This window comes from Gallinula chloropus, assembly GCF_964237585.1.
Source record: "Gallinula chloropus genome assembly, chromosome: 11".
In the NCBI taxonomy this organism is placed as follows: Eukaryota; Metazoa; Chordata; class Aves; order Gruiformes; family Rallidae; genus Gallinula; species Gallinula chloropus.
Window position 1 is genome coordinate 9,942,895 of NC_140096.1, and position 22,890 is coordinate 9,965,784.

The 22,890-nt window shown below is 50.8% G+C and overlaps 1 protein-coding gene across 1 annotated transcript in view; it reads left to right on the forward strand.

The window, feature by feature from the left end:
• EDA (ectodysplasin A) overlaps positions 1–20,961 on the forward strand; it is a gene marked incomplete at its 5' end in the record, with an annotated part of 76,989 nt that extends 56,028 nt beyond the window's left edge. The window contains 6 exons of the mRNA XM_084269210.1: positions 9,376–9,405; positions 12,933–13,112; positions 14,397–14,431; positions 14,813–14,864; positions 17,541–17,665; positions 19,690–20,961. Coding sequence (XP_084125336.1) covers positions 9,376–9,405; positions 12,933–13,112; positions 14,397–14,431; positions 14,813–14,864; positions 17,541–17,665; positions 19,690–19,941 — 674 coding nt within the window. The 3' untranslated portion in view covers positions 19,942–20,961. The remainder of the gene's footprint in view (positions 1–9,375; positions 9,406–12,932; positions 13,113–14,396; positions 14,432–14,812; positions 14,865–17,540; positions 17,666–19,689) is intronic.
• Between the last annotated feature and the right edge of the window lie 1,929 nt (positions 20,962–22,890).

Here is a 22,890-nt window from a genome sequence, read left to right on the forward strand (position 1 = left end):
TGGCTGAGGAAGGGAGCTCGTGGCTCTGGTACCCAGCATCGCCTCTGAGATGTGAGGGTTGGGGCAGGGATGAGCTGCGGCTTCTCCCTGTTTGTTTATAGACCGATAGCCTTGTGCTGAGGTCTTGGTGTCACGGGATCAGAGGAATAGGGAGGGAGCAGGCTACTGCTCCCTGGAACTCCTGGAGCAGCATCTGATCATCTGGGTGACAGATGGACGTGAGCTTCTCCTTTGACGGATTGCTGAGAGTAGAAAAGCAGTGAGGCAGCAGAAAGTCACTCTTGCACCTAACTCACTGCAAGAGAAACAATTCCCAGCCTTTGGTGGTGATGCACAAGCTCAGCTCAGACCCTCTAGCAGTGGGATGTCCAGAGTGTGGCGTCCCAGCAGTGTCAGGGGAGACCTCAGCGCGCGGGACGCTTCCCCTGGAGACATATGGAGACATGAAAAGTCCTTAAAGAAGAAGAATAGCCTCAAAAAGTGGATGCAGCCAAGGGAGTGCCTCAAAAAGAGTACAAGATGAGCTGCAAACTCTTCTTGATCTCTCTGGATGGAGGAGACTGGCTCTAAGCGCTAGGCAGTGTAATTCGGCACAGCGTGGGGTGGGGTATCAGAAGAAGTGTCAGCTCATCTATAAATCGGTTCCAAACCAGTTGTAGGGACTTAGCAGCCTATAACTCCAGAATGTGACAGGACTACTGCTGAGCAGGGGCTTCTGAAACATAGGGCTTGTGTTTGTGCTGTACACGGAGTTTAAGTGTGGTGAAGGTAGAGCAGCAGGCTGGGATGTCCTCTGGCTGTGAAGGAAGATGCTGTTAGGTGGAGGACAAGGAGGGAATGCTGGCTTTTGGGGTGCTGTCGTGGAGCATCATAATTTAGGATGTAACTAGAAAAAGGCAATTAAGGGTGTCTGTGTTCACACATGAATTTTGAACAGTTTAAACCAAAGTTTAAAGAAAAGCAGAGAGAGGAACACCAGTGGTGGTGGAGAAGAAGCTGCATAGCCTCAGCTCTGCCTGGTGCACTGATATGTGGAGCAGCGCTGCTTCATCTTCCCCTACTCTGTGCAGTGAGCTCCCCATCCTATGGGGAGTATGGGGTATGTGAAGTAGTCACTATGTTCTGATTTATTGAAATTAGTACTAGCTGTGTACTGGGAGCATCACATCCCGAACATGGATCCAGCCATCCTGCAGGTAGTGCCAGGCAGCAGCTTTCCTCCACGCTTAGCAGAAGACCTCCCTGCCCCATCCCCATGCCCTGAAAACACACTCTGGCAAGGTATGCCAGGCGTTTTGAGTGGTGCACAACGTCTTTTGGAATCCCAGGATAACTTAGGTTGGAAAAGACCTTTAAGATCGAGTCCAACCCATCACTGCCAAGTCCACCACTAAACCACATCCCTAAGTGCCATGTTGGCTTCTGGGATATTTTCCTAGATCTGTGATTTATCCTGTTTCCTAAATATTTTGGAGTAATAATGCCAAAGCTGCTTTTCAAGACCTGCTGCCTTTTCCTCTGGAATTGGTGAAGCAGCACTTTCTTTTTTGGGAGAAGAGGCGGGGGGAATCATCTTGTTCCAGTATTTGTATCGCCGGCTGACATTTCAGTAGGGTCCAAGAAACTTTCATCTGGATAGACCAAATTTCCTGAAAATGTTGAAAACATATTGGTTCCAAACCTCCCCCCAAACCCACATGTTCTAGATTAAGCATGTGTTTGGGAGCTAACATCCTTCTTTCCCCAGCTCAGCCATAGTCTGGCATTAATAACGCTGCACTTAAAGCTATTGGAAGAGCCGTATGTATCTGATAGCTGGGGGAATGAAGTGACTATCATTACACCAGAGCCCTACATGAAACCACTCAATTTTGGGATGTTTGACTAAAGTGGAGGGGTTTTATTCCTCATTGAGGCAACCTAGATTAGAGAAGGTAGTAGATTCTTCAGCTCAAGTAACACTAGAGCTTTTATTTCTGCCTGTCCCCCCTCCCCACCTTCAGTATTGGCCAATCACAGAGTCATTCAGGTTGGAGAAGACCTTGAAGTTCATTGAGTCCAACTGTAGAGATACAGAGGTTGATGGATGGCTGAATGGGTAGGACTTCTTTAATACTCGATCATCATTCCGTCCTGGTGTTAATGCCTGGGACAGTTGACAGGACTGGTTAATTCCCACTTTGCCCCTCTGTTTTTTAGGAAGCACCAAGTGTCAGAGAACTTTCTTCCTGGAGAGGTGGGAGCTTCCATGGCACTTGGTGGTCAGAGCTTTCCATGCCAGATGGAGACACCCTGCCTTATTGGGTTGAACAGTAACCTGAGGGTTGGCAGGGTTTGGGTGCTGGGATGCTCACCTGCTGCACCACTGAGGCTGGTTGTGGTGCTTGGCTTCTGTTTCTTCTCTTCCCTCTGTGCACAATGTCTGTTGGGAATCCAGAATCACAGAATCCCCAGGTTGGAAAAGCTCTTTAAGCCCATTGAGTCCAACTGTTCCTGTCCTGTGCCATACTCCTGAGCACCTCATCTCCCCTCCCCGTCTGTTAAACACATCCAGGGGGGTGACTCAGCCCCCTCCCTGGGCATCCTGTGCCACAGCCCCACAACTCTGCCAAGGAAGAACTTTTCCCTCACATCTGACCTGACCCTGCCCTGGGGCAGCTTGAGGCCATTTCCCCTTGTCCCATCTCCTGTCCCCTGGCTAAAGAGACCATCGCCCACCTCTCTGCACCCTCCTGTTAGGTCAGTGTAGGTGGGGAGAAGGTCTCCCCTCAGCCTCCTCTCCTCCAGGCTGAACATCCCCAGTTCCCTCAGCTGCTCCTCAGAGGATTTGCCCTCCAGCCCTTTCCCCAGCCTGGTTTCCCTTCTCTGGACATGCTCCAGCACCTCAGTGTCCTTGTTATGGTGAGGAGCCCAGGACTGGACACAGTAAAAATGCTTGAAGAACCATCCCTGCATGCAAGTGGGGAATAACTTCAGTTTGGGCAGCACCCGCCGTGTTTCAGTAGCTCTGTGAGTAATGACACCCTGACTGATGTCCAGGAACTCATTTCACATTCTGTTAGCTGTCTCTTCCCCAGAAGTTAGGAGTGGGTTTGGGCAGTATTCAGAGCTTTGTCTGAGATTTAGCAAGTGGTCTCTTTGTTAAACCAGATGGTCAGCAGGGTTTGGGAAAGTACTTTACACAAATTTCCATAGCTGTTGAGAGCAGCGATCATTAAATCCAATATTCTTCTTCCAGCTACAGCCAGAAGCTCGTGCTTCAAAGAAAAAGATGTGATTTCATTTTTGTAGGGCACAAAGATGATGCTGTTCTGAAAATGTGCATATTAGGTCAGCCACACAGAGCTCCCTGCTTCTGTTCTCAGCTTCAGAATTAGACCTTCATCTTGAAAGGAGCTGTAGACTAACTGTATGTCAGATTACTTTGGGCTTGGTTCACGAATGAGCGAGAAGCGACGTGGTGTTTCTGGAGGACACCAACATCTCATTAATCATCAAGGTGTTGTCTCTGATTCTGTCTGTGACCTGGGATGAGGATAACTTCCCAGTCCCTCCATCTTCTCTCGGGGGCAGAGTGGTGATGGAGATGGCATCACCTGGTCTTACATCTCCCCCAGACCAGAGCTGTGCTTGGGTAAGAAGACTGACGATACACTGTAATAGAGAATAGGAAAGGGATGCTGTAATGATCCCAGGGACAAGCAGGGAATGCTGGAAGGGGTTGGCAAAGCTTTTGGAGGATGTGGTGATTGCTGCAGAGTACCTTCCCAAGACCAGTTGAACACCTTGAAGACATCATCAGCTGTCTTCATTCCAGACTGAAAAGGGACATGCTACAATCAGGTAACAGCACTTGTTGGCTTTGTTCTGCTCCTGGCCACTGGGAATTTTAGGAAGTTCAGCAGCTTTTCTGGGTATTTGTCCTTTATTTGACTGACTTCTATAATGGTCAACCTTTTATAGGTGTTCTATAAAGGAAGTGTAAGTACAAAGGTCTGTTCCCATCAATAAAACCGGTTTGAACTATTTCACAGGAATTTAAACTATTTCTTGTTAATCCCCACACATAACTAATAAGCAAGCACAGGTTTGGGGGCAGGGGGTTTTCATACACTATTTATATCAACACATGTCCTAAAGAAGTTTCTGATATTTCTGTATTTATAGTAAATCACAGCAGTGTGTAGCACGCAGCGAGAGAAGTTGGGGCTAGGGGGGAGTAAACTATTAATCTTTCTAAGAGCAAACATGTCATTTGGAATATCCTTGAGTTGCATCACCATCTGTTTGGTTGGGGGTTTTTTTTCTGAAGCCTTTGGAAATGATCCAGCAGATGTTAGGGCTGCAGGAGCTGGGGGCTAGAACCTGCTCCTTGAAGCACGGTTAGATGCTTTCTGCTGCTTGCTGGGCTGCAGCTGTGGTTTTACACCACAAAAAAAGCTCAAACCCTCAGCTATTGCAAATATTTGGTTTTGCTGAAGGGAGAAGCTCACATCTGAACCAGCTCCTTGCTAAAAGCCCTGGCCAAGGCGCTTCTGAAGGCTCTGAGCAGAGCCTTCCCCCCGCAGATGCCCGGCTGGACAGCTCTGAGGGCAGGAGGCTTCACAGAGTCACAGACTCATAAGGGTTGGAAGGGACCTCCAGAGCCCTTTGGGTCCAACCCCCTGCCAAAACAGGGTCCCTAGGACAGGGCACACAGGTCAGCGTCCAGACAGGGCTGGAATCTCTCCAGAGAAGGAGACTCCACACCCCCTGGGAAGCCTGTCCCAGGGCTCCCTCACCCTCACTGGGAAGAAGTTCTCTGTTCAAAGCCAGGGTCTTCAAAAAGCCCAGTGCTCAGCATTGTCCCTCCAATGCCTTTGGTGGTGAGACCCCATCCTGTGATAGACAACTCAGCTGGTGGATGGTAGAGCAGTCTGGAGTTATTGCAGTGGGAGCTGGTGGGCTTTTCCAACAAGAAATCCCATGAAAGGGAGAATAGATCTTAAAAGTAGATCAGGAAGCTGGTTTGAATGTTCCAAGTCAGGCTGGCAGCCTGCTCCATGGCTTGGCACCTCTGATTTGGAGTTAGGCAAAAAATAACCTCACGGCATTTGAAAGGGACTGATGAACTTCTGAGGGATGTCTAGGCAGGGGCCTGTGATGCTGGAAGGCTCGGTCTGAGCCAGAAGTCCACCTCCAAATGTCCTTCTTAGGGGGGCCTTCTCCAGAAAAAGCCTTCTTATTCCCAGATTAATGTCTTGGGGAGTGCTTTGCACATGTGGGGACATGCCAGCACTGTTCTTTAAGTCCTAACAGGTATTGTCCTAGCATGCCCATCACCACAGCCTTTCCCAGTGGTATTCTCATCCCTTTCCCAGCTTTGATGGCCAACCAGGCAATCTCTGCTTGAGCACTTCCTGACCTTCACAGGAGCCCTTCTGTGAAACTGTTCTTACTGAAATTCATCCTTCTGTATGCAGATGGTGAAGACTGACTGCATTTCCCCCCTGACTACTGAGTGGCATCAGTGATGCCCCACGTCTGCCAGAGGTGTTTTCACTGAGACATTTTAGGATTGCACTGCTACCTTTCCTGGCTGTGTGACAGCAGACATTGTCCTCCACAGCTCCATCTGAGGAGCTCCACCATCCAGCACAACTTAGTATTCCCTCTGTATGAATAATTTATAGGACTGGGCATTTTGTATGGTGGAATCTCATTCCATGCTTATTACTGTATCCTTCAAAGCCATCCAGCCTGTCCTGTCTGATATCCCAGTCCTCTTCTGTGTGAACAGTTCTCATCAGCTTTCCTTCCTCTGCAAAGCAAAGTGAGAACGAAGGGTTGAACAGAGCCGACAGCTCCTTCAAGGCCGGGTTGGAGTACAAGCATAAATTTAATTGCAGATGAAAGACAGGAAACGTAGGTGCAGATGGACTTCCCTAGGTCTGGGCTCTGGTTTGGCCTCCAACAATGAGCAGACAGCATGGGGAAAGGAGCTGGGAGGTAGGTGAGATTGGAAGACGTACGCAAGTTGAGCCCAAACGCATTTGGAGAGAACAACAGCTCTGCTTGGGCAGCTGTCACTTTTCATACCAGCAGCCCAGAGCACGAGCTCCATGTCTGGCAAGTTCATAACAGATACTTCAAGGAGTTCCTGAGGAGCAGAGGTGATGTCAGAAAGGTGCAGAGAAGTCAAAACCTGAGATTACTTTTATAAAGAAGGGAAGAGAGGTGCTGGGGAACAGCTGACCAGGTGGGTTGCTCTCAGGTGCCACCAGGGCTGAAGTAAATTGTCAAACACACAGCTGTGAAGCCCCCAAAAGCAGAGGTGAGAGCAGTAGCAGACAGCATTGATCAGTGAAGAATTCCTCAAGTCAAACCAATTTCCTTCTATGAGAACGTGGCAGGACTTGTGGACTCCAGTAGGTATCCTGTGACTTGGGGGTTCATAAGGCTGTAGAGGAAGCGCAGCCCAGTCTGCATCTTGGAGAGAGACAGAAGGATCTTCTCACAGACCTTCCTTGGAATCAAGTCATCTCATGGCCTCCATGAAACTACGGTACATAAACCTGAGTCACTACTTTGTGACTCAGGAAAGGCTTTGAGACCAGGAGCCTCTTCACAGGAGCACTGGGATGGCAAGGTGGGCTTAACAGTGTAGGAGAAGACTCCAGGAGAGACTTAGGCTTGGCTAACTTGTAGGTGTTTAACCTGCTCCATCAACCAGCAGCTAACCAGAGGGTCATATGCATTCACCCACCGCAGTGTTTAACAGGCTTTATTGCTTAAATATCTGGCTGTGGCCTGAGGAAAGCTCGTTGGGAAGGATTTTCTCCTCCACACACACATGTTGCGACAACATACATGTCATGGATAGTTTCAAGCCTTGTGCCTCAGCACCTTTTTGGGGTTGGACCCGATGATCTCTCAAGGTCCCTTCCAACCCCTCTGATTCTGTGATTTCATAACGGGGGGAACACAGATGAGTGGTTTGCATGCAGCTCTGCTTCCCACGCTGGGTGAGAGACCTCAGTCCCATCTCAGACTCCACTGAGCAAAGCTCAATGAGTTTTCCCATTTTGAGTGAGAACGAGGGAAACTCCATCTCCTGGCAGTATCGGCCGAACCTTACGGCTCCCCGCTATGATTAAACTATCCCCCCCCTTCTCTTGGGAGCCGAACAGATGCAAACCCCAGCGACTCAGCAGCAGCTCCCATGGCTAATAATAATTGTGTGTGTCTTTTTTTTTTTCCATGTCAGAAGTATTTCTGTGTGTTTGTCGAAAGCTTCACTTGCACAGCCGTAACATCTCTCTCTGCCGTGCCTGGAACAGATGCGCCTGTTGTAATATAGACTGTGAACATTGACATCGCATGTGGTTCTCATTCCTCCCATTCATCTTTGAAGCTAATTGGTTCCAGCCACCCCAAATGGGTTTGGCTCGCCGCAGCTATTTGTACTTTCACTCTGGTTATAGCACTGATGGTGTGATATATATAACATGAAATAAACTCTCGTGACTCCGAGGTCTGGTGAGGCACATACGCGGCGCTCGCCTTTTGCTCGCTGGGGTTGGGGGTTGATGGGGGGTGTTTTGTTTGGGGTTGTTGGGGGTTTTTTAATGATGTCTACCAGACAGTTGGTGTTTTTTTCTCTTTACCAAAAGCTGTTGGTAACTAGCTGGTGCCTGAGATGGGGGCTGATGGAGATCACTGGTGTGATCGCAGCTCATTCTGCATCATGGGAACTTGGAAAATGCCAAAAGAGGAGCCCGTTGGTGCTTGCCAAAGAGAAGAGGGTTTGCAGTTCATTTCATCTGCCAGATGCTGGGACTGGCCTTGGTAGCAACCTGTGTCTTGTCCAATCTATGTGTTTCTGTACTCTGAATAAACAGGTTAGCAGAAAAAATAGTAATTGATCAGGAGATCAATTTATTATTTATATTTTTATATAAAGTATATAAATATATATTTATTAATAATAACATGTTATATAACTATATTATTTATTCTTAGTAGTATATAATTCTATATTCTTATATATTTATATTGTTTATTATGATAAATTAGACAGAATCCCAGAATCACTGGGTTGGAAAAGCCCTTTAAGCTCATCAAGTCCAACAGTTCCTGTCCTATAGTGAACTGTATCCCTAAGTACCTCATTTACCCTTACCATACTCATCCCATGAGCCAACAGCATGATGTAGGCAAATAAATACTCCTGTCAAAAAGGCACTGGTAAGGTTTCTGGGTATTTCTGTGGTCCTTCTTGCACTGTTCCATGTAGCTCTGGGACCAGCAGCACTTCTGTACTAACCGGTCGTTTGTCTTTCCCTACCTCCGCTTCCTCGTTACCTTCAGTTCATTAACAGCCTCTCTCAGTTCCAGGGGATTTCAGTCCCCCATCTGTGTTTAAACCCGGTTTGTGGCGGGATTTCGCTGATGAGCAGCAAAGGATTCTTCTGGGGATTTCTGCAGTTCATTCCCATCCCTGATGATGTTTTGAGGAAGCAATGGAACGTGGTTCACACTTCAGCCTCTCCTCAAAAAGTCGTTTCTCAGCTTTGCTATAAATATTTTCACTTCTTGCCAGGGAGGCTCGTATTCCCATTGTTTAAATAACCCAGTTCATGCTAATTATTCGGTTTGGGTTTGGGTTTCTTTTAGTGTTTTATTACTTCTTTTTTTCCCCCCAACAATTTGGCTCACAAGTATTTGGGTTCCTGCTCTCAGCTCCCATGCTGGCTTTCTTCTGACCTGTTCTTCATCGGGAAGTAAAGTGTTGTCAGGCTTAAACTTGGTGATTTGAAGAGAAGTTTTCAGAGAAAATTCACATTTGGCTGCGTAGGGCATGACTGCTTCTGTTACCCACTTGAAAAATATTCTCTGGTTGGGGCATCCTGTTTTCAGATGGTTTCTGTTGAGCCTCAGGATTTCTGCTGTCTGGAAGGTTTGAGGTGCAATATCAGGGGATCCCAGTGGCAAATTTCAGGGCTGGAACCGACCTGGTGTGTCTGAGAGTAAAGCTCTGGCTCAGGATTGATGAGAATCCATCACCTGAGCTTGTTGGCTGTGGTTTAACTCATTTTTGCCCACCAAAACTGACTCGCTCACGTTATCCCAGCCACGGGTTGCGAGTTTGGGACACAGCAAAGCAGACATGAAATCATTACACCTCCACAGCAGCTGTTTGAAGAAAACAGAGGACTCAACATCTTCATCTTACCAGTTTTGTTGCCTATTTTGTTCCAGCTCTGGAGAGACACCCTCGGGTCGGTGGGTGACAGTGGCAGTGGGGATTTCCTAAAATGAAATGATGGCACCTATGATTTCCTAAGATGAAATGATTGCTGAATTTCACTAGGTTTCTTTTCTTTTCCTTTGTAGGTCCAAGTTCAGTTAAAAACAAGAAAAAGGGTAAGTGTGAGTTCTAATTTCATCTTCCTTCCTGTGCCTGCGTTAACCAACTACGACTTTTCTTTAGCTGATGGGAAACAGAAACCACCAGCAGGTTCCTCTCCGGGAGGGGCAAGGACTAAGGGGATGGTACATGGTCCTGCAACACCAACCATGAGCTGCTCTCACATGGCAGCGTAACCCCTCGTTAAAGCCTTCCTGAAAAGCTAATGGAAATTAATTACCTTGTATAAACCTAATTCTGAAGATGCTCTGATGAAGTAGGGGAGCAGAATTAAGTCAAGTACCTGCTGCCAGGACCAGGATCCCTATCCTGCCATGCATCCTGCTGCAGGGTGGGGTCTTCTCCAGACCCACCAAAGTCAACGTGAACCGCCCTGCATAGAATGATAGAGTCACAGACTGGTCTGTGTTAGAAGGGACTCCAAGGATCACAGAGCTCCAACCCCCTGCCACAGGCAGGGACACCAACCTCCAGGCCTGGAGCTACACAAGGTTGCCCAGGGCCCCATCCAACCTGGCCTTGAACACCCCCAGGGATGGGGCATCCACCCCCTCTCTGGGCAGCCTGTTCCCGCCCCTCCCCACTCTCAGGTCTGGTTGCTGAGTGCCCTCAGCAGTGTTATTGCTGGACGTCCGTTCGGAGCATCACACGACCCGTGTTGGTGACGGGTCACTGGGGATCTTTTAAAATGCATGTGGGTGAACTGTTGTGTGGGTTGTTTGGGAGGCACCCTGTGTTTCCAGGGGGTGTCTGACACCATCCCAGGCTCCTGGGAATGCTGACAGTCCTACACTTACTTGCTCCAGGAACCTGAGCTAGTCCAAGGCTCCAAGTTCCCCGGCTTCAGGGAAACACAGTCAGATTGCCCAGTGTTTTTGCTTGTAATCATCGAAACACTTCTATGTAGATACTTAAACCCTCAGCTCTCTCCTTACCACCTGTTGCATCTAATGTATTCTTAATTAACAGAAAAAATAGCAGCTGAGCCCTTTGCTGTGGCCATGGAAGGACCTTCCCATACATGCCAGTCGGTGACTGGGGCTCCAGCCCATCGTTGCGTGGCTGGATCGCTTTGAATCCTCGGATGCAAACCCAGAACTTAGAGCTGAAAGCTTGAGCTGGGCCAGGGTTAGAAACCCCATTTACATTTACTCTTGAAAGCAGCCTAAAACTTTACATGGGAGGAATTTGTCCTAAGGAAACCCTGAGACCCCGTTAACTCGGCCGCGCTGATAGCGACCGATGGCTGTGGTGTTCAGAGTGGCTCAGGAGCGGCAGGGGGGTCTTGTAGAGCTGTGTTACATGATGCTGTGTAGCATAGCTTGGTTTTATGGTATGGTCACATTTCGTTACTTTTACTTTTTAAAGAGTTAGAGCTCATAGTTTGGCGTAGGGACAGGTTAGGAGGAAGGGTCTGGCTCTGCCCGCTTCGCGTTTTGGAGCCTGTCCAGTGCATGTGGGTGAAGATGGAGGCATGGCGATTTGGGTGCTGGTGACCCTCCATGGAGAGCTGCTGGGGTTGAGAACTTTGTGCTTGCTGAATATATCTCGAGGCTGAGAGCTGGGTGATGAGTTGGGAGCTTTATGCTTGCTCAATATATCTCTTCTCCCTCCCAGCTTTAACGAGAGAGGCTCCGTTAATGCACAGAAGGAGTCGAAGTGGTTTGAAGGAGCGGGAACGTGGAGAAAAATAAGCATCCCAGTGTGGCATCAGGATTGTGTGCAATTGTTCTGCTGCTAAACTAGCAGCTTGTGGAGGAACAGCCCAGGTTGCTGAGGTGGATTAGTTAAATCAGCCCTAGTGCCTGTGTCTCTCTGGAGGGCAAGCAAGGAGTGACGGCGGCAGGATTCCTGACCCGCTGCATGCTGAGCCTCCCTTCACACAGCCCACATCCAAGGGATGTGAATGAGAAGGGCTTAGTAAGTGTGCTTTAGGGAAACAGGTGTAAGGGGCTAATTCCAGGTGATAATTTCCAAAGCATTCCATTATCCCGAGGAGGAGGAGGATTGCTGGATGAGAGGAAGGCTGGCTTGTCACCAGCTCAAATTTGAAGGCACCCTTACCTTCTGTGGGCAGAAATCCTGCTCTGAAAGACCCATCCCTTTAAGCCTTTGCCCCATTTTTGCAGGATACCAGGATTTAGTCACCTGTGCCTACTTGCACTTCAGTTTCTGGGTGGCAGAACTGAACCATGTGGTGTCCTGCACCAGTTCCCATGTTTGTGGGTAGAGACCACCCAGAGATCTCCACTTTAGTGTGCACTGAGAGAGATGGATCTTTCCTTATAGCTTTGTTCCATGGCAAAGGTGGATGTTTACTAGAGAAACAAGTAGGTGACTGTACTCAGAAGCCATCCTGGTTGCTGTTATTTCTTATCCCAATGTCTGCTGTCACCTCAGGTGTTTAACTCTGACCCACAGCAGACGTGGTTTCAGCAGCTGAAGCAATTTCACTGACTTAATAAAGCTTCTTGGCGTAAAAGCCATTGAAGTTGTGCTTTAAAAACTACATCAACAGAGCAGCATTTCTATCGGGGGGTTTGGGAGATCAGGCGAGCCCAGGTCAGGCTTTCCCTGCAGCCCCGGTTTCATCCCACCCCATGAGGGGCTTCACTGACCCCTGAAGCTCTTCACCTGGCTGTGCTGTTTATCTTCCTGGGGCAGCATGACAAGATGTGCTTGAGGATCCTGGCGATTCTTCAGTCCTCCCACCCTCTGTATGGGGTTAGCCCTTCCCTTGCCCCTCCATCCAAAGCCCAAACCCGCTCATTTCATTAATTGGAGGCATCATAGCGCTGAAGCTCTCTGTGCATGTTCACCATGACCTCGTGGTGCCGTAGGAGCGTGCGATGCAGGGATGCTCCTACATCGCCATGGGTGCTTGCAGCTGCTGGAGAGGAGCTGAAGCTCAGCTCTGAACTGCCCTCTGGAGGCACCTCTCCCCTCAGACAGGAGATGAATCTGGGGGGGTCGTATGCTAACACAGCAGGTGGGAGAGATCATGGCTGGTTTCCATCTGAAAACAGACGGCTGAGAAACTCCAGAGAGGTTCAGCTTGGCCTGTGATACTCCGGGTTGTGTTGCAGCTGGTCCAAAGGAGCGTCTTAACCTTGTGACAGGGGCTGGGACACACTGCCCTCCGAGGCCGTGGGACATCCCAGCCCCATGCCCAGAGCAGGGTGCCCAGGGAGGGCCGTGGCCAGAGCTCTGGGGCAGAGAGCGTGCAAGGCTCCATCGCTCGGATAGCCATGGAGAGTCCGTGTGCCTCATGTAAAGGCAGTAACACAGGCCAGGAGGAACCTGCAAGGCAGTGACCTGCTTCTGCGCTGCCGGGAGCGGTGTCCTTGTGGTACAGAGCCATGGACCCCCACCCTACCCCAGCTCCTCCTTGTCCCGGCCCTCCAGACAGTGATGAGCCACCCCCCGTCTTGGGCTTTCCTCATTCCCGGGGCTTTCCTGTAGGTAAAAGACCGTCCCGTGCTCCGTGTGTGGAGAAGCTAATGGGTGACCTCCTGTTTTTCAGGCAAAAAGGCTGGTCCTCCAGGGCCCAACGGTCCCCAAGGGCCACCAGGTCCTCCTGGGCCCCAGGGTCCCCCTGGCATTCCCGGCATCCCCGGGATTCCCGGCACAACGGTGATGGGACCACCCGGCCCCCCTGGCCCACCGGGCCCTCAGGGACCACCTGGACTGCAGGGCCCCTCAGGTAACTGGTTTGTCCCTTTATCTGCTGGGGGGATGCAGGAGATGCTGGCAGGTTGTCCTGCATGCTGAGGGGATACAGGAGATGCCTGTACAGTGGCACCACTGTACAAATAGATAAGCCCTAGGTTTCCATTGGAGGAAAGCATACGGTCTGAACACAATGGTGCAGCATCCTTGGGTATGATGAGGGTCCTGGGCTCATCCCTGGGATGAGAGCAGCAGCAGCAGCATTCGCTCTGCAGCCCCATGGGAGCCCAGCAGTGCTGATGCCAGGGGCAAGGTGATGCTTGTCAGAAGAGGATGCAGAGAAGAAGCAACAAAGACCTGCACAGCCTGGGGCACTTCTAAGCATCCCACTGGAGCCTCTGTGTGCACAGGCTGGCTGTGAGGTGCCTCTTCCAGCAGTCACGCTATGGTTGGGTCAATTCCTCCTAAGCCTGACTCAAAGCCTGGCTTTGTGGCAGGACCAGGAAGGCTGAGCCTTAGCACAGCCACTGAGCCAGCCCATTACCAGCAGCTGAAAAGGATGCTGTTCTCCTGCAGCTTTTGGTTTCATCTTTGTTTCTATCTGCACCACATTGTTTCTCTGCAGAGTCACATGCCAAACAGCTTGTTAAAACCCTGAATTTAATATCCCTGGAAAACACTGGTTAGTGGAAGTTCTCAGCAGTGTTGTTTGGGTTATATATATATATATATGAACTGTTTAGTATTTAAAAAAAACCTACCTTTGGAGAAATTGAGGGTATCACCCTGTAGCTCGCGTGGCTCCCCAATAGAAACTGGGCTGACACCTCAGTTTGCACCTGAACTGAGTGGAGTCCAGGAGCAGCATGAGGTCTGTAGCACTCCAGAGCACTGCTCACAAGCATCACCTCTTCACCAGGGATCTGGCTTTCAGGGGAAAGAGACTTCACTGTGCAGCTTGATGTCAGGGATGCCCTGGGCTACTACAGAGAGAAACCTGTGGTCTTTGCAGCCAAGAGGTGTCACTGCCACTCCTGGATGGGAAAAGGGGGGCAAAATTCCTCCTTCTAGTGGGCACTGGTTGAATAACACTGGGGTGTTTTGATGATGCTGAGGCAAAGATGTAGGAGTAAAATAGGAAAAAGTAGGATGAATCTTTGTCTTGTTTGTGTGGTTTGGGACATTAAGCACTGTTGCTGTCCTCTTCCCCTTAAAAATGGGGGGGGGTGGGAGGAGCAAGAGAAGTTTTCTTTATTGGGAGTGTTTGCTGCACCTCTTCCAAGCTTCCTCTGCAGTGATGTGATGTCGTGTTTTGCAGGTGCCACAGACAAGGCCGGTTCCAGAGACATCCAGGTTGGTTGGTTGATCTTCTTTCAAGGGAAAAAAATCCCAGCTCTGGCTGCATTGTTGCAACTGCTGCTGGCTGTGTTTGCTAGCGTTGTGTTCGATGATACAGCCCTGAAAACACTCCCCCCTCCCTGCATGCACTAAGGCAGAGCTACACTTTCTGTGGCTCAGAAGCTGTGTTAACCTGGCTGGGGCTTCTCACCTCTTCTCTGGTGCTTAAACATGTTGCCATGAGCTTGGATCTTTTTCCTTTCCTTGTTTATGAGAAGCATTAATGACCTCTGGGTACTGTCACGCCTCTGTCCCGGTCCCCAGGGCTGTGTTGAGGGGCTGCAAAGCAATGCCATGTTTCCTGTTAATTTGTGATCCCTGTGATCCTCTCTGCAGCCAGCTGTGGTGCACCTCCAAGGCCAAGGCTCTGCAATCCAAGTGAAGAATGGTAAGGATCTCATGATACACATGATTACTGACGAGAGCCCTCCCTGCACCCATAGCTTTGTGTCTGGGTCTAAGTCTGTCCTGTAACATGGGTCCCCGATCGTCCCTGCTGTTGGCCTCCCCCCTGTCACCCAGACCCCCTTAGAGAGGTCTCTGTTGAAACTCTGTTCCTGCTTCTCCCCTGCTCCTATTTATCTCCTGTTATTTCTGTCCTGTGCATCCCAGAAATTCTCTCCCACTGAATCTCCCTTCTCCTTGACCTCCAGATAAACAATGTGCTGCCTCCAACCTGCTCTCCTATCATCCGTTTTCCTCAGCCCCTCGCTGGCCAGCTGTCTCTCCCACTCTCTCTTAAGCCCTCAGTGTATCCTTTTCCTGTCTCAGCCCCATTAACCTGGGTTTTTTCCTCCGGTTTTCCCAGTAATTTGTGGCAGGGGACGGCACAGCTGTAGTGTGAGGACACGGGAGGTGTGTGCAGGAGCCTCCGTGGTGCATCCCTGTTCCCTCCAACAGCCTCGAGCCCTGCAGAGCCATTCCACAGGCAGCTCCCTTGCTCTGCTCCTTCCTCCCTGGGATCCCTGTCCAATTTCTGCTCAAGTTCCTGCACCTCTTGCCAACAGCTGGGTCTCATTCATTCGCTGCTGCCTCCCTCCCTGCTCACCAGGGCTGGCTGTGCCAGAGTGGAGCTGGTTGTCTTGCCACTGCATGCAGCATCCCGGGGAGTCCCTGGTGCACGTATCCCCCCACCCCAAAGCTGGAGGGCCGTGGCTCCTAAGGGTAGATTCAACAGGGATGGGGTTGCACAATTCCTCCCTGCTCCTCCACGCACCAACCTCTGCCCCATGCGTAGGACAAGGAGGGCTGGCCACCACTGCTCTTCTGAGAAGGTTCCTCTCTTCCAGCAGCCGTGAGCCATGGGAGATGGGGTGCCTCATGGCTAGGGAAGCATGCTTCCAGAGGTGTGGGTGAAAGCTCCCCAAAACAAGAAGGAAAGTGGCTGTTCCTAAGAACAACGTGGGGCGGGGCGGGGGGCGGAAAGATGCTGTTTTGCTTGTGTTCAAAAAGTAATTAGCCCGTTATTAATGGGAAGCCTGTATGTTTACAGTGCACGCTGCTCTCTAAGAGTGGGAATCGCCCTGTGAGTGTACTTCCCTGCTGCTCAGGAACAATCTGATGCTGGGAGCCATGAATGCCATCCAGCCGGACGGAAAACAGCCCGGCAGGATTGCAGCTGAGGGCAGGGAGCTGAGGAGCAGATGAAGGCTGGGAGGAAGAGAGGCAGGTTTGATAGAGCAGGGCACCTCCAGAGAACAGCTCAGTCCCAGGCTCAGAGCAAAGGGTGTCCCCTGGCCCGTCCCAAGCGCTGAGGTCTGGTCATGTTATCCATCATTCCCTTGGCTCCCCTGCTGGAGGGCTGGGTGATGGATCCGAAAACCCCTGGCCGTGTGGAGGGACCTCAGTTAGGGGTTAACATGATGTGATGCAATCTCCTACTTTGTTGTTATTTTGGCTTTTTAAACCCCCCCCAGGAAATGCAGCGACAAAGCGCTTGTTAGAACAACGCCAGTTACCAAGTGGGGACTGTTGAACTCAGGGAACACCAGCCTTACAATGGGCTGAGCCTGACGTCGGCCCCACGCACAGATGTGTCCTGGGAGGTGGTGTAGGGGCCACAGTTGCACACAATTTTTTCCATAGTGCTGTTGTTTCTAGCTGCCAGGACTAGTTTCCTTCTAGGGATGATCCCAAGTGAGGGTGAAGGCTGGATGGTGACGTTCTGCTGAGAAGACCTTCCAGCCCAGCAGCACCCAGAGGGACTCGGGGGTCAGGCAGATTGGCCACGTGTAGTCCCACTTCCACAAGGATCGCTGGTGCCATCCCAGCCTTGCTGTGGTCCTCGAGGACGAACCTCTTGGTGCAGTCTTCAGCACATGGTCTATAGAAGCTCCCCTTTGTTTAGCATAGAAGCTGGGGCAGAGAGGTGTGGGGAAGGGATTAGATGAGATGGAAGGCAGAGGAAGTGATTTGATGGTCTCAAGGCTTGGGTGATGGCAGTTGAGGACATTTCCTGGAGAATTGGGTCCTGGTCCCACTTCTGCTGCAGAGTTGCTTCCACAGTGTCAGGGAAGTCAACAGTAACAAGGCTTTGACAGGGCTTTGCAGGGAGCATGTGAAACACTCAGAGGGGATAATAAGCCCAGCTTGGTGTTGCGGGGAGGCCAGCCAGCCTGTGCCCAGTGGGTTATGTGCCCACTTAGGGATATGGTTTAGCTTATGACAGGTATGGTTGGACTTGATGGTCTTTTCCAACCTTGTGATTCTGTGGTTCAGTGCTGGGGATGAGCACAGCATGGTACAGAAGGCCGTACCCCCATTTCCAAGGGTGAGGAGAAGTAGTTTTGATGAGGACGAGTAGGGGTGGAGACCAGCTCTGCTGTGCACTGGACGGAATGGCTGTCCACCAGCAAGGGGTGATGCAGTTAGAGCTCTAGGGAGGGGCCCAAATGAACACACCATAGCCTTTAATTCTGGGATTTCCCTGCAGAGCCCCTTGACTCCTCAACTTGAGCCCGTGGCAGCCGTTGTGTGTGAACCCTTAACAATGTGACTGTATTTCTGTGCTCCCGCGCGTCCCATTCTGACGGGTACTGAGTGACTGCCGTTTTCTCATACTGAGATCTTTCAGGTGGAGTCCTCAATGACTGGTCTCGCATCACTATGAACCCCAAGGTGTTTAAGCTGCATGCCCGCAGTGGGGAGCTGGAGGTACTGGTGGACGGCACATACTTCATCTATAGTCAGGTAGAAGTGAGTACGGTCCTAGGCCTAACTCCTATTCTTGTGTTCCGGCGGAAGCCTTGCATGATCCACGAGAGGGCCCCAGACAACTGCCAAATGCCAAGACTTGTGTGTCCCTTTTAACCGCTTCCTGCTCTAGGAGATGGGTGTCGGAGGAAGACCTTAGAGTCTGGAAGCACAAGGTCGGTCGCACGTTTCGCCGTGACACCAGCCGCAAGACACTAGTCCCCGAAACACGGGCGCCCAGCCAGGGCCCACCTCCCACCAAATGCCTTCTTGTTGTGTGTTAATCCTCCATATCGCCTGTGCAGTTGGTCACCAGCCCACCTAAAGCTCCCTGCAGAACAAGGGGCCCACAGCAGGATGCTAAGCCCTGTGCCTTAACTGAGGTGCAAGGCCCAAACCCTGAGCTCATGATCATTGTGAAGCTCTGTAGCTTTGTAAGTGTAGGACTCTCAGTCCTGGTAGCTTGGCCAAACTCGAGCCCAGGGAGCTTTGTTTTGACCTCCACCTTCCTTGTGTAGCTTCAGACCTACATGGTGCACCAGCAGCCACAGCGGGATGGCTCAGGTGCTGCTTTGGTCAGTACGGATGATGGGCATACAGACCTGCTGCTGTAGGAAGGGGTTAGAGGGATAAATTAGTGTGTTATGATTTAGTCCACAGTCAAGACATCGTTTCCTCTCCCCATTCAAATAAAGATTCAGGAGGTGGACCATCATTTAATGCACTGTTCCCAGTGTCTCATGGATATCCAAACAGAATTCCTGAGCTGTGTGGAGTCTGATCTATGAAGCTCTGCCCTTCCAGAGCACACAGGGTATTCCTCCCACCCATGGACCAAAAAAACTGTCCAGATTTGGGACAGATTTTAAGAAAACAGCCACAATTAAGCAACATCCACCTTGCCTCCTGCTCACAATTGGCTTCTGTTCAGTTGGCAGCTCCACTGGGACCGTACCGGGTCGGATAAAGTGGGCTGTGGACATCAGGTTAGACAGGGCCTCTTCCAGTGTCTGGTTTGGGTGGGGACCGGAAAAATAACTCTATTTGAGCCAAAGTATACTTGTTTTCTTGAGTGATTAGAGCTAATTGCTGGCCACAGAGTTGGGCTTCTGAAGCCTTCATCCTTCGTAGTCCACCAAGGGAAGAGGGGATCCAGTTTTTGCAAAGCTTCTGTGGTCACAGGGTGCAGGCTAAGAGGAGCTACCAGATGCACCCAAAAAGGGCTGGCTTTCTTCTGTCAGGGCGAAGGAGCTCCCTGGGTCTGACTTCTCCACAGACAGGTCTTGCTCATGCATCCCACAGTTCTTCAGAACGGGTGGAGATGGTTAAGTAATGAGTAATGTGGGAGATGGTTGAGTAATGAGTAACAGAGTCATGGGCACTTGGGTGCCAGGTCTGAGAGTTCAGCCAGTACAAACGCTGCAAGGTCATTTGCTCCCAGGCCGTGGAGGTTGGGAGAGCGTCTTCCCTGTAATAGCTGATGCCTTCGAAAGCCCCTCAAGTCCAGTTACAAAGAAGGCAACTCCCCAAGTACATCTTAGGGCATTTTTGATGTCCACACTAAAGGAGGCTCATGGGACGCAGGAGGCAGGACTGGCCAGGTAAGTGACAGAGGACTTCGGTTGCCATCTTTCTGTTTGCTCACTGGATCAGAAGCTGTCTGTAGCAGACAGGGTCATCTGCACCCCTTTGCGACTTGGCCCGAGCAGGTTTGTAGTTCTCCCTGTAAGGAGCAGGGGCGAATCCCAGGGTTGTAGCTCAGCTTTAGCTGCAGGAATCGACAGACCCTTGCATGCTTGTGTTAGCACAAAGCCAAACGCAGAGTTCCCTCACCTTTTGGTTGGCTTTGGGGTCCTTTCTGCCCTGAGCAAGTCACCCTCACAAGAATCCAGGTGCCCCAGGGCCAAGGAAGGGATTGCTAGAGGAGGGAACACACACACACACACCCCAAAAGGAACGCGGGCTTGTTCCCAGTGTCAGCTACACCCCCTAATACCTCTCTTCTCCCTGCTTCACATCAGGTATACTACATAAACTTCACAGATTTTGCCAGCTATGAGGTGGTGGTGGACGAAAAGCCCTTTCTGCAATGCACTCGGAGTATTGAGACCGGCAAGACCAACTTCAATACCTGCTATACAGCTGGGGTCTGCCTCCTCAAAGCCAGGCAGAAGATTGCTGTGAAAATGGTCCACGCTGACATCTCCATCAACATGAGCAAGCACACAACTTTCTTTGGGGCCATACGCCTAGGAGATGCACCAGCATCCTAGATGAACTTGGCGCGTCCGAGGATACTCACGGAACTGCACAGTGCTGCTGTTCATAAGCGTATCAGTATTTCAGGGGGTTCTGTAATCCGGCCATAAAGAAAACTGATCCAGAGCTATTTATTCCTATATGTGAATTGCAGGAAGCACAATTGTCTTCTGTGACTTTCATGGAGACTTGGATTCCAAAAGCTGGTTGAGAGAGCGTTGCGAGGGAGAAAGGCTGTTGTGTCTGCCTCGTCTCAGTATTTCAAGTATTACTGCACTGATGTTCTGCTCTGTGATCTTCACACGAGGCTTGCTGAGAGCGGTGTGGGTCTCTGCTTCTATGTTGCACTAGCAAGAGCATCCCAGGCGGGAGCGGGAGAAGATAGATGAACGTCTGAATTGTCCTACCCGGGCACTCCTGCTTCTGCACGCTGAGGAAAGCGAGGAAAAAGGGGGAAGGGGAGGGGGGGTTCTCTGCTTTTCCACCTTCCCAGTTGGAAGGGGGACAGCCACGGGGAGGGGTGAGCGAGACAGGGTCGGTGGTGTTTACATTCATCCTCAGGAGCGCGAGCGAAGGGCGGCCAAGTGCCTCTGTACCTAGAGCTTGGAAGAAGCGGGCTTGGAAGCAGCAAGTAGGAGAGGAAGGCGAGTGCTTGAGCAGCAGGTAGGAAACTGCCTCCACAGGCCAGAAATCACAGCGTCCCAAAGGAAACACCAATTACTGGTCCCAGCACCTCTGCTACTCCCAGCCGCTCCCCCAGAGGTGTACCTTACCCAAGCAGGGGCTGCCTTCAAGTACTGCTGCTGTTACAGCCATTCGTGTTCCGTTGGGCTTTGGTTGTTGGTTGGGTTTCGTTTTGGTTTCGTTTTGGGGTTTGTTTGGGTTTTGTTTTTTTTTTTTTGTCTTTTTAATTAATATTTTGCAAACCAGAACACATTTCTACAGGCTTCACCGAGCCACGAGGAGCAGACACAAAGTACTTGTGAAAACACTCTGAAGTTTGTCATGTTTAAGAATAAAATATTCAAACAGGATTTTTAATATTTTTTTCCTTTTTATTTTTTTTTTTACTAGCGCCTGTCCTGCTTTTGGATGTGGTTTTTTATCCTCCCTTCCCTTTCCTTTTGGCACCCTTCTACCTAAAACTGCTTTAATAAGTGGTGATGGAGTCTCTAGCAAGAGCAGTTGTATTTAAAAAAGCCTGGTCCAGCGTGAAGTCACCACTTTTTCTTTCCTCTGAGCCCTGCTGAGTCTAGTCATAACTCGATTCCTGGTGCCTGCCAGAGGAGCTGGGATGCTATTGTTTCTTTTGGCTTCTTGAGCAACTCTCTCCCGTTACCTCCCCTCAGCTGGGGACATCTAAAGCTATAAGATGTGCTGGAGCTGAGGCAGAGGCTGAAGCGCTAATTACTCTTTTGTGTCGGGCTTGTTGTTGCTGCATTTCTTTTTTCAGAGCCTGGGGTGGGGCTTTTTTCCCCTTTAAAGAGGATAGTGAAGTTTCAGCCTATGTAGCAAGCCCCAAACCCAGGTCTCAGTGATGATCTCCATCCCCAGGCAGAGATGGCTCTTGGCTGTGGTCACCTCCAGGCCCGTGGTCATGGCCATGCCGTAGCGACTGATGGGACCTCACAAGGGTCCAAAGCGCTCTTGGCTCCATCGCTTCCCCCCCCCCCATCCTGCTTGCCAAGTGTTGCAGTTCCTGGGAGATGGAGATTTCTTGGGGGCAGCCAGCTTTGGCTGCAGCCTCGCTATTCACAGGAGGCGTGCAGCGAGCGAAGCGACCGCATGAAAAATTGCCTGCCGCTGCTTTTTCAATGTCTTCTCCTTTCCAGCCATACCCTGTTAGGCCAGCAAGAGCCTTAGGGGCACTTAACTGCTCTTTGTGGTTTGTTTCCTTTAAAAGGGATTAAGGAGGACGTGTTCCTCTGAGGAGAATGAATCGGGACAGCTGCGTACAGTGAGAACATGAGGCAAATCATTAACAGAACGGCTTTAGAGCACAGCCTGAACTGCAGGATTTGGGGGGCAGGCATTGGTAATGCAATGACTTGTGAGAGCACCATGGATGGGGTTTGGGGTCCTTGTCCCCCACAACCTCTGTTTGGCTCCTTGCTGTGGCAGGAGAGTGCAGGGGGAGCATCCCTTCTGTCTGCAAAAGCCCCACGCATCGCTGTTGGGTTCCCTTTCTGGGGCCTGGGATGCAGGAGGAGAGCAGCAGGGAGCAGTTCCTGCCCCGTGAGGTGGTAATGGGCTGTTCCTAATGCCCCTGTTACAACAAAGCCAGAGCTCGGTGTGGCTGAGATGGGGACATGGAGCTGGATGTGGAGTCAGAGAGCAGAAGATACCTGAGTGGTGGCCTTGGTACAGAGAGCTGCGTTCATCCCCGGGATGAGCTGGCAGATCACTGGTCCCGTAGCAGCCATAGGGAATCTTTGTACCTGAAACCCTTGGGCCTCTCTGGCAACAAGTACACCTATTGGTGCAAGTTCACAAGGCTGCAGCGTAGCCACTTCTGTGCGATGCTCCTCGGGATGACATCCCACTGCCTTTGGTGCCTCTTCCCCCCACTGGAGCCGAAAAGGCCAGGAAGCAGCTGGAGGAGGGTGAGGAGGGTGCTGGTTTCAACAAGCTCCAGCAGCAACAGGGCCGTACTCCATCTTTCACCCTGATGTCTTTGAGCTCTGATGTGTGTCTGTTCTGAGAGGAGCAAGTGCTTCCTTTGCAGGCAGAGATCCATGTGTCTGAGGCAGTGGACACACATCCAGTCTCCACAGCCTTCCTCTCCACTGGTGCTTGCCTTGGCTCCACTCTTACCTTGGCTCTGCTGCCCGTCTTTCAGCTGGACTCCAGCCGTGGATGCTCAGCAAGCAGCTGGTCGCTTCATAACGCGTTGCCTGAAACCCTTCTCCCTCCCAAGCTGCACCCACTGACCCCCACCCACCCCACGCTCATCGCCCCGGGCT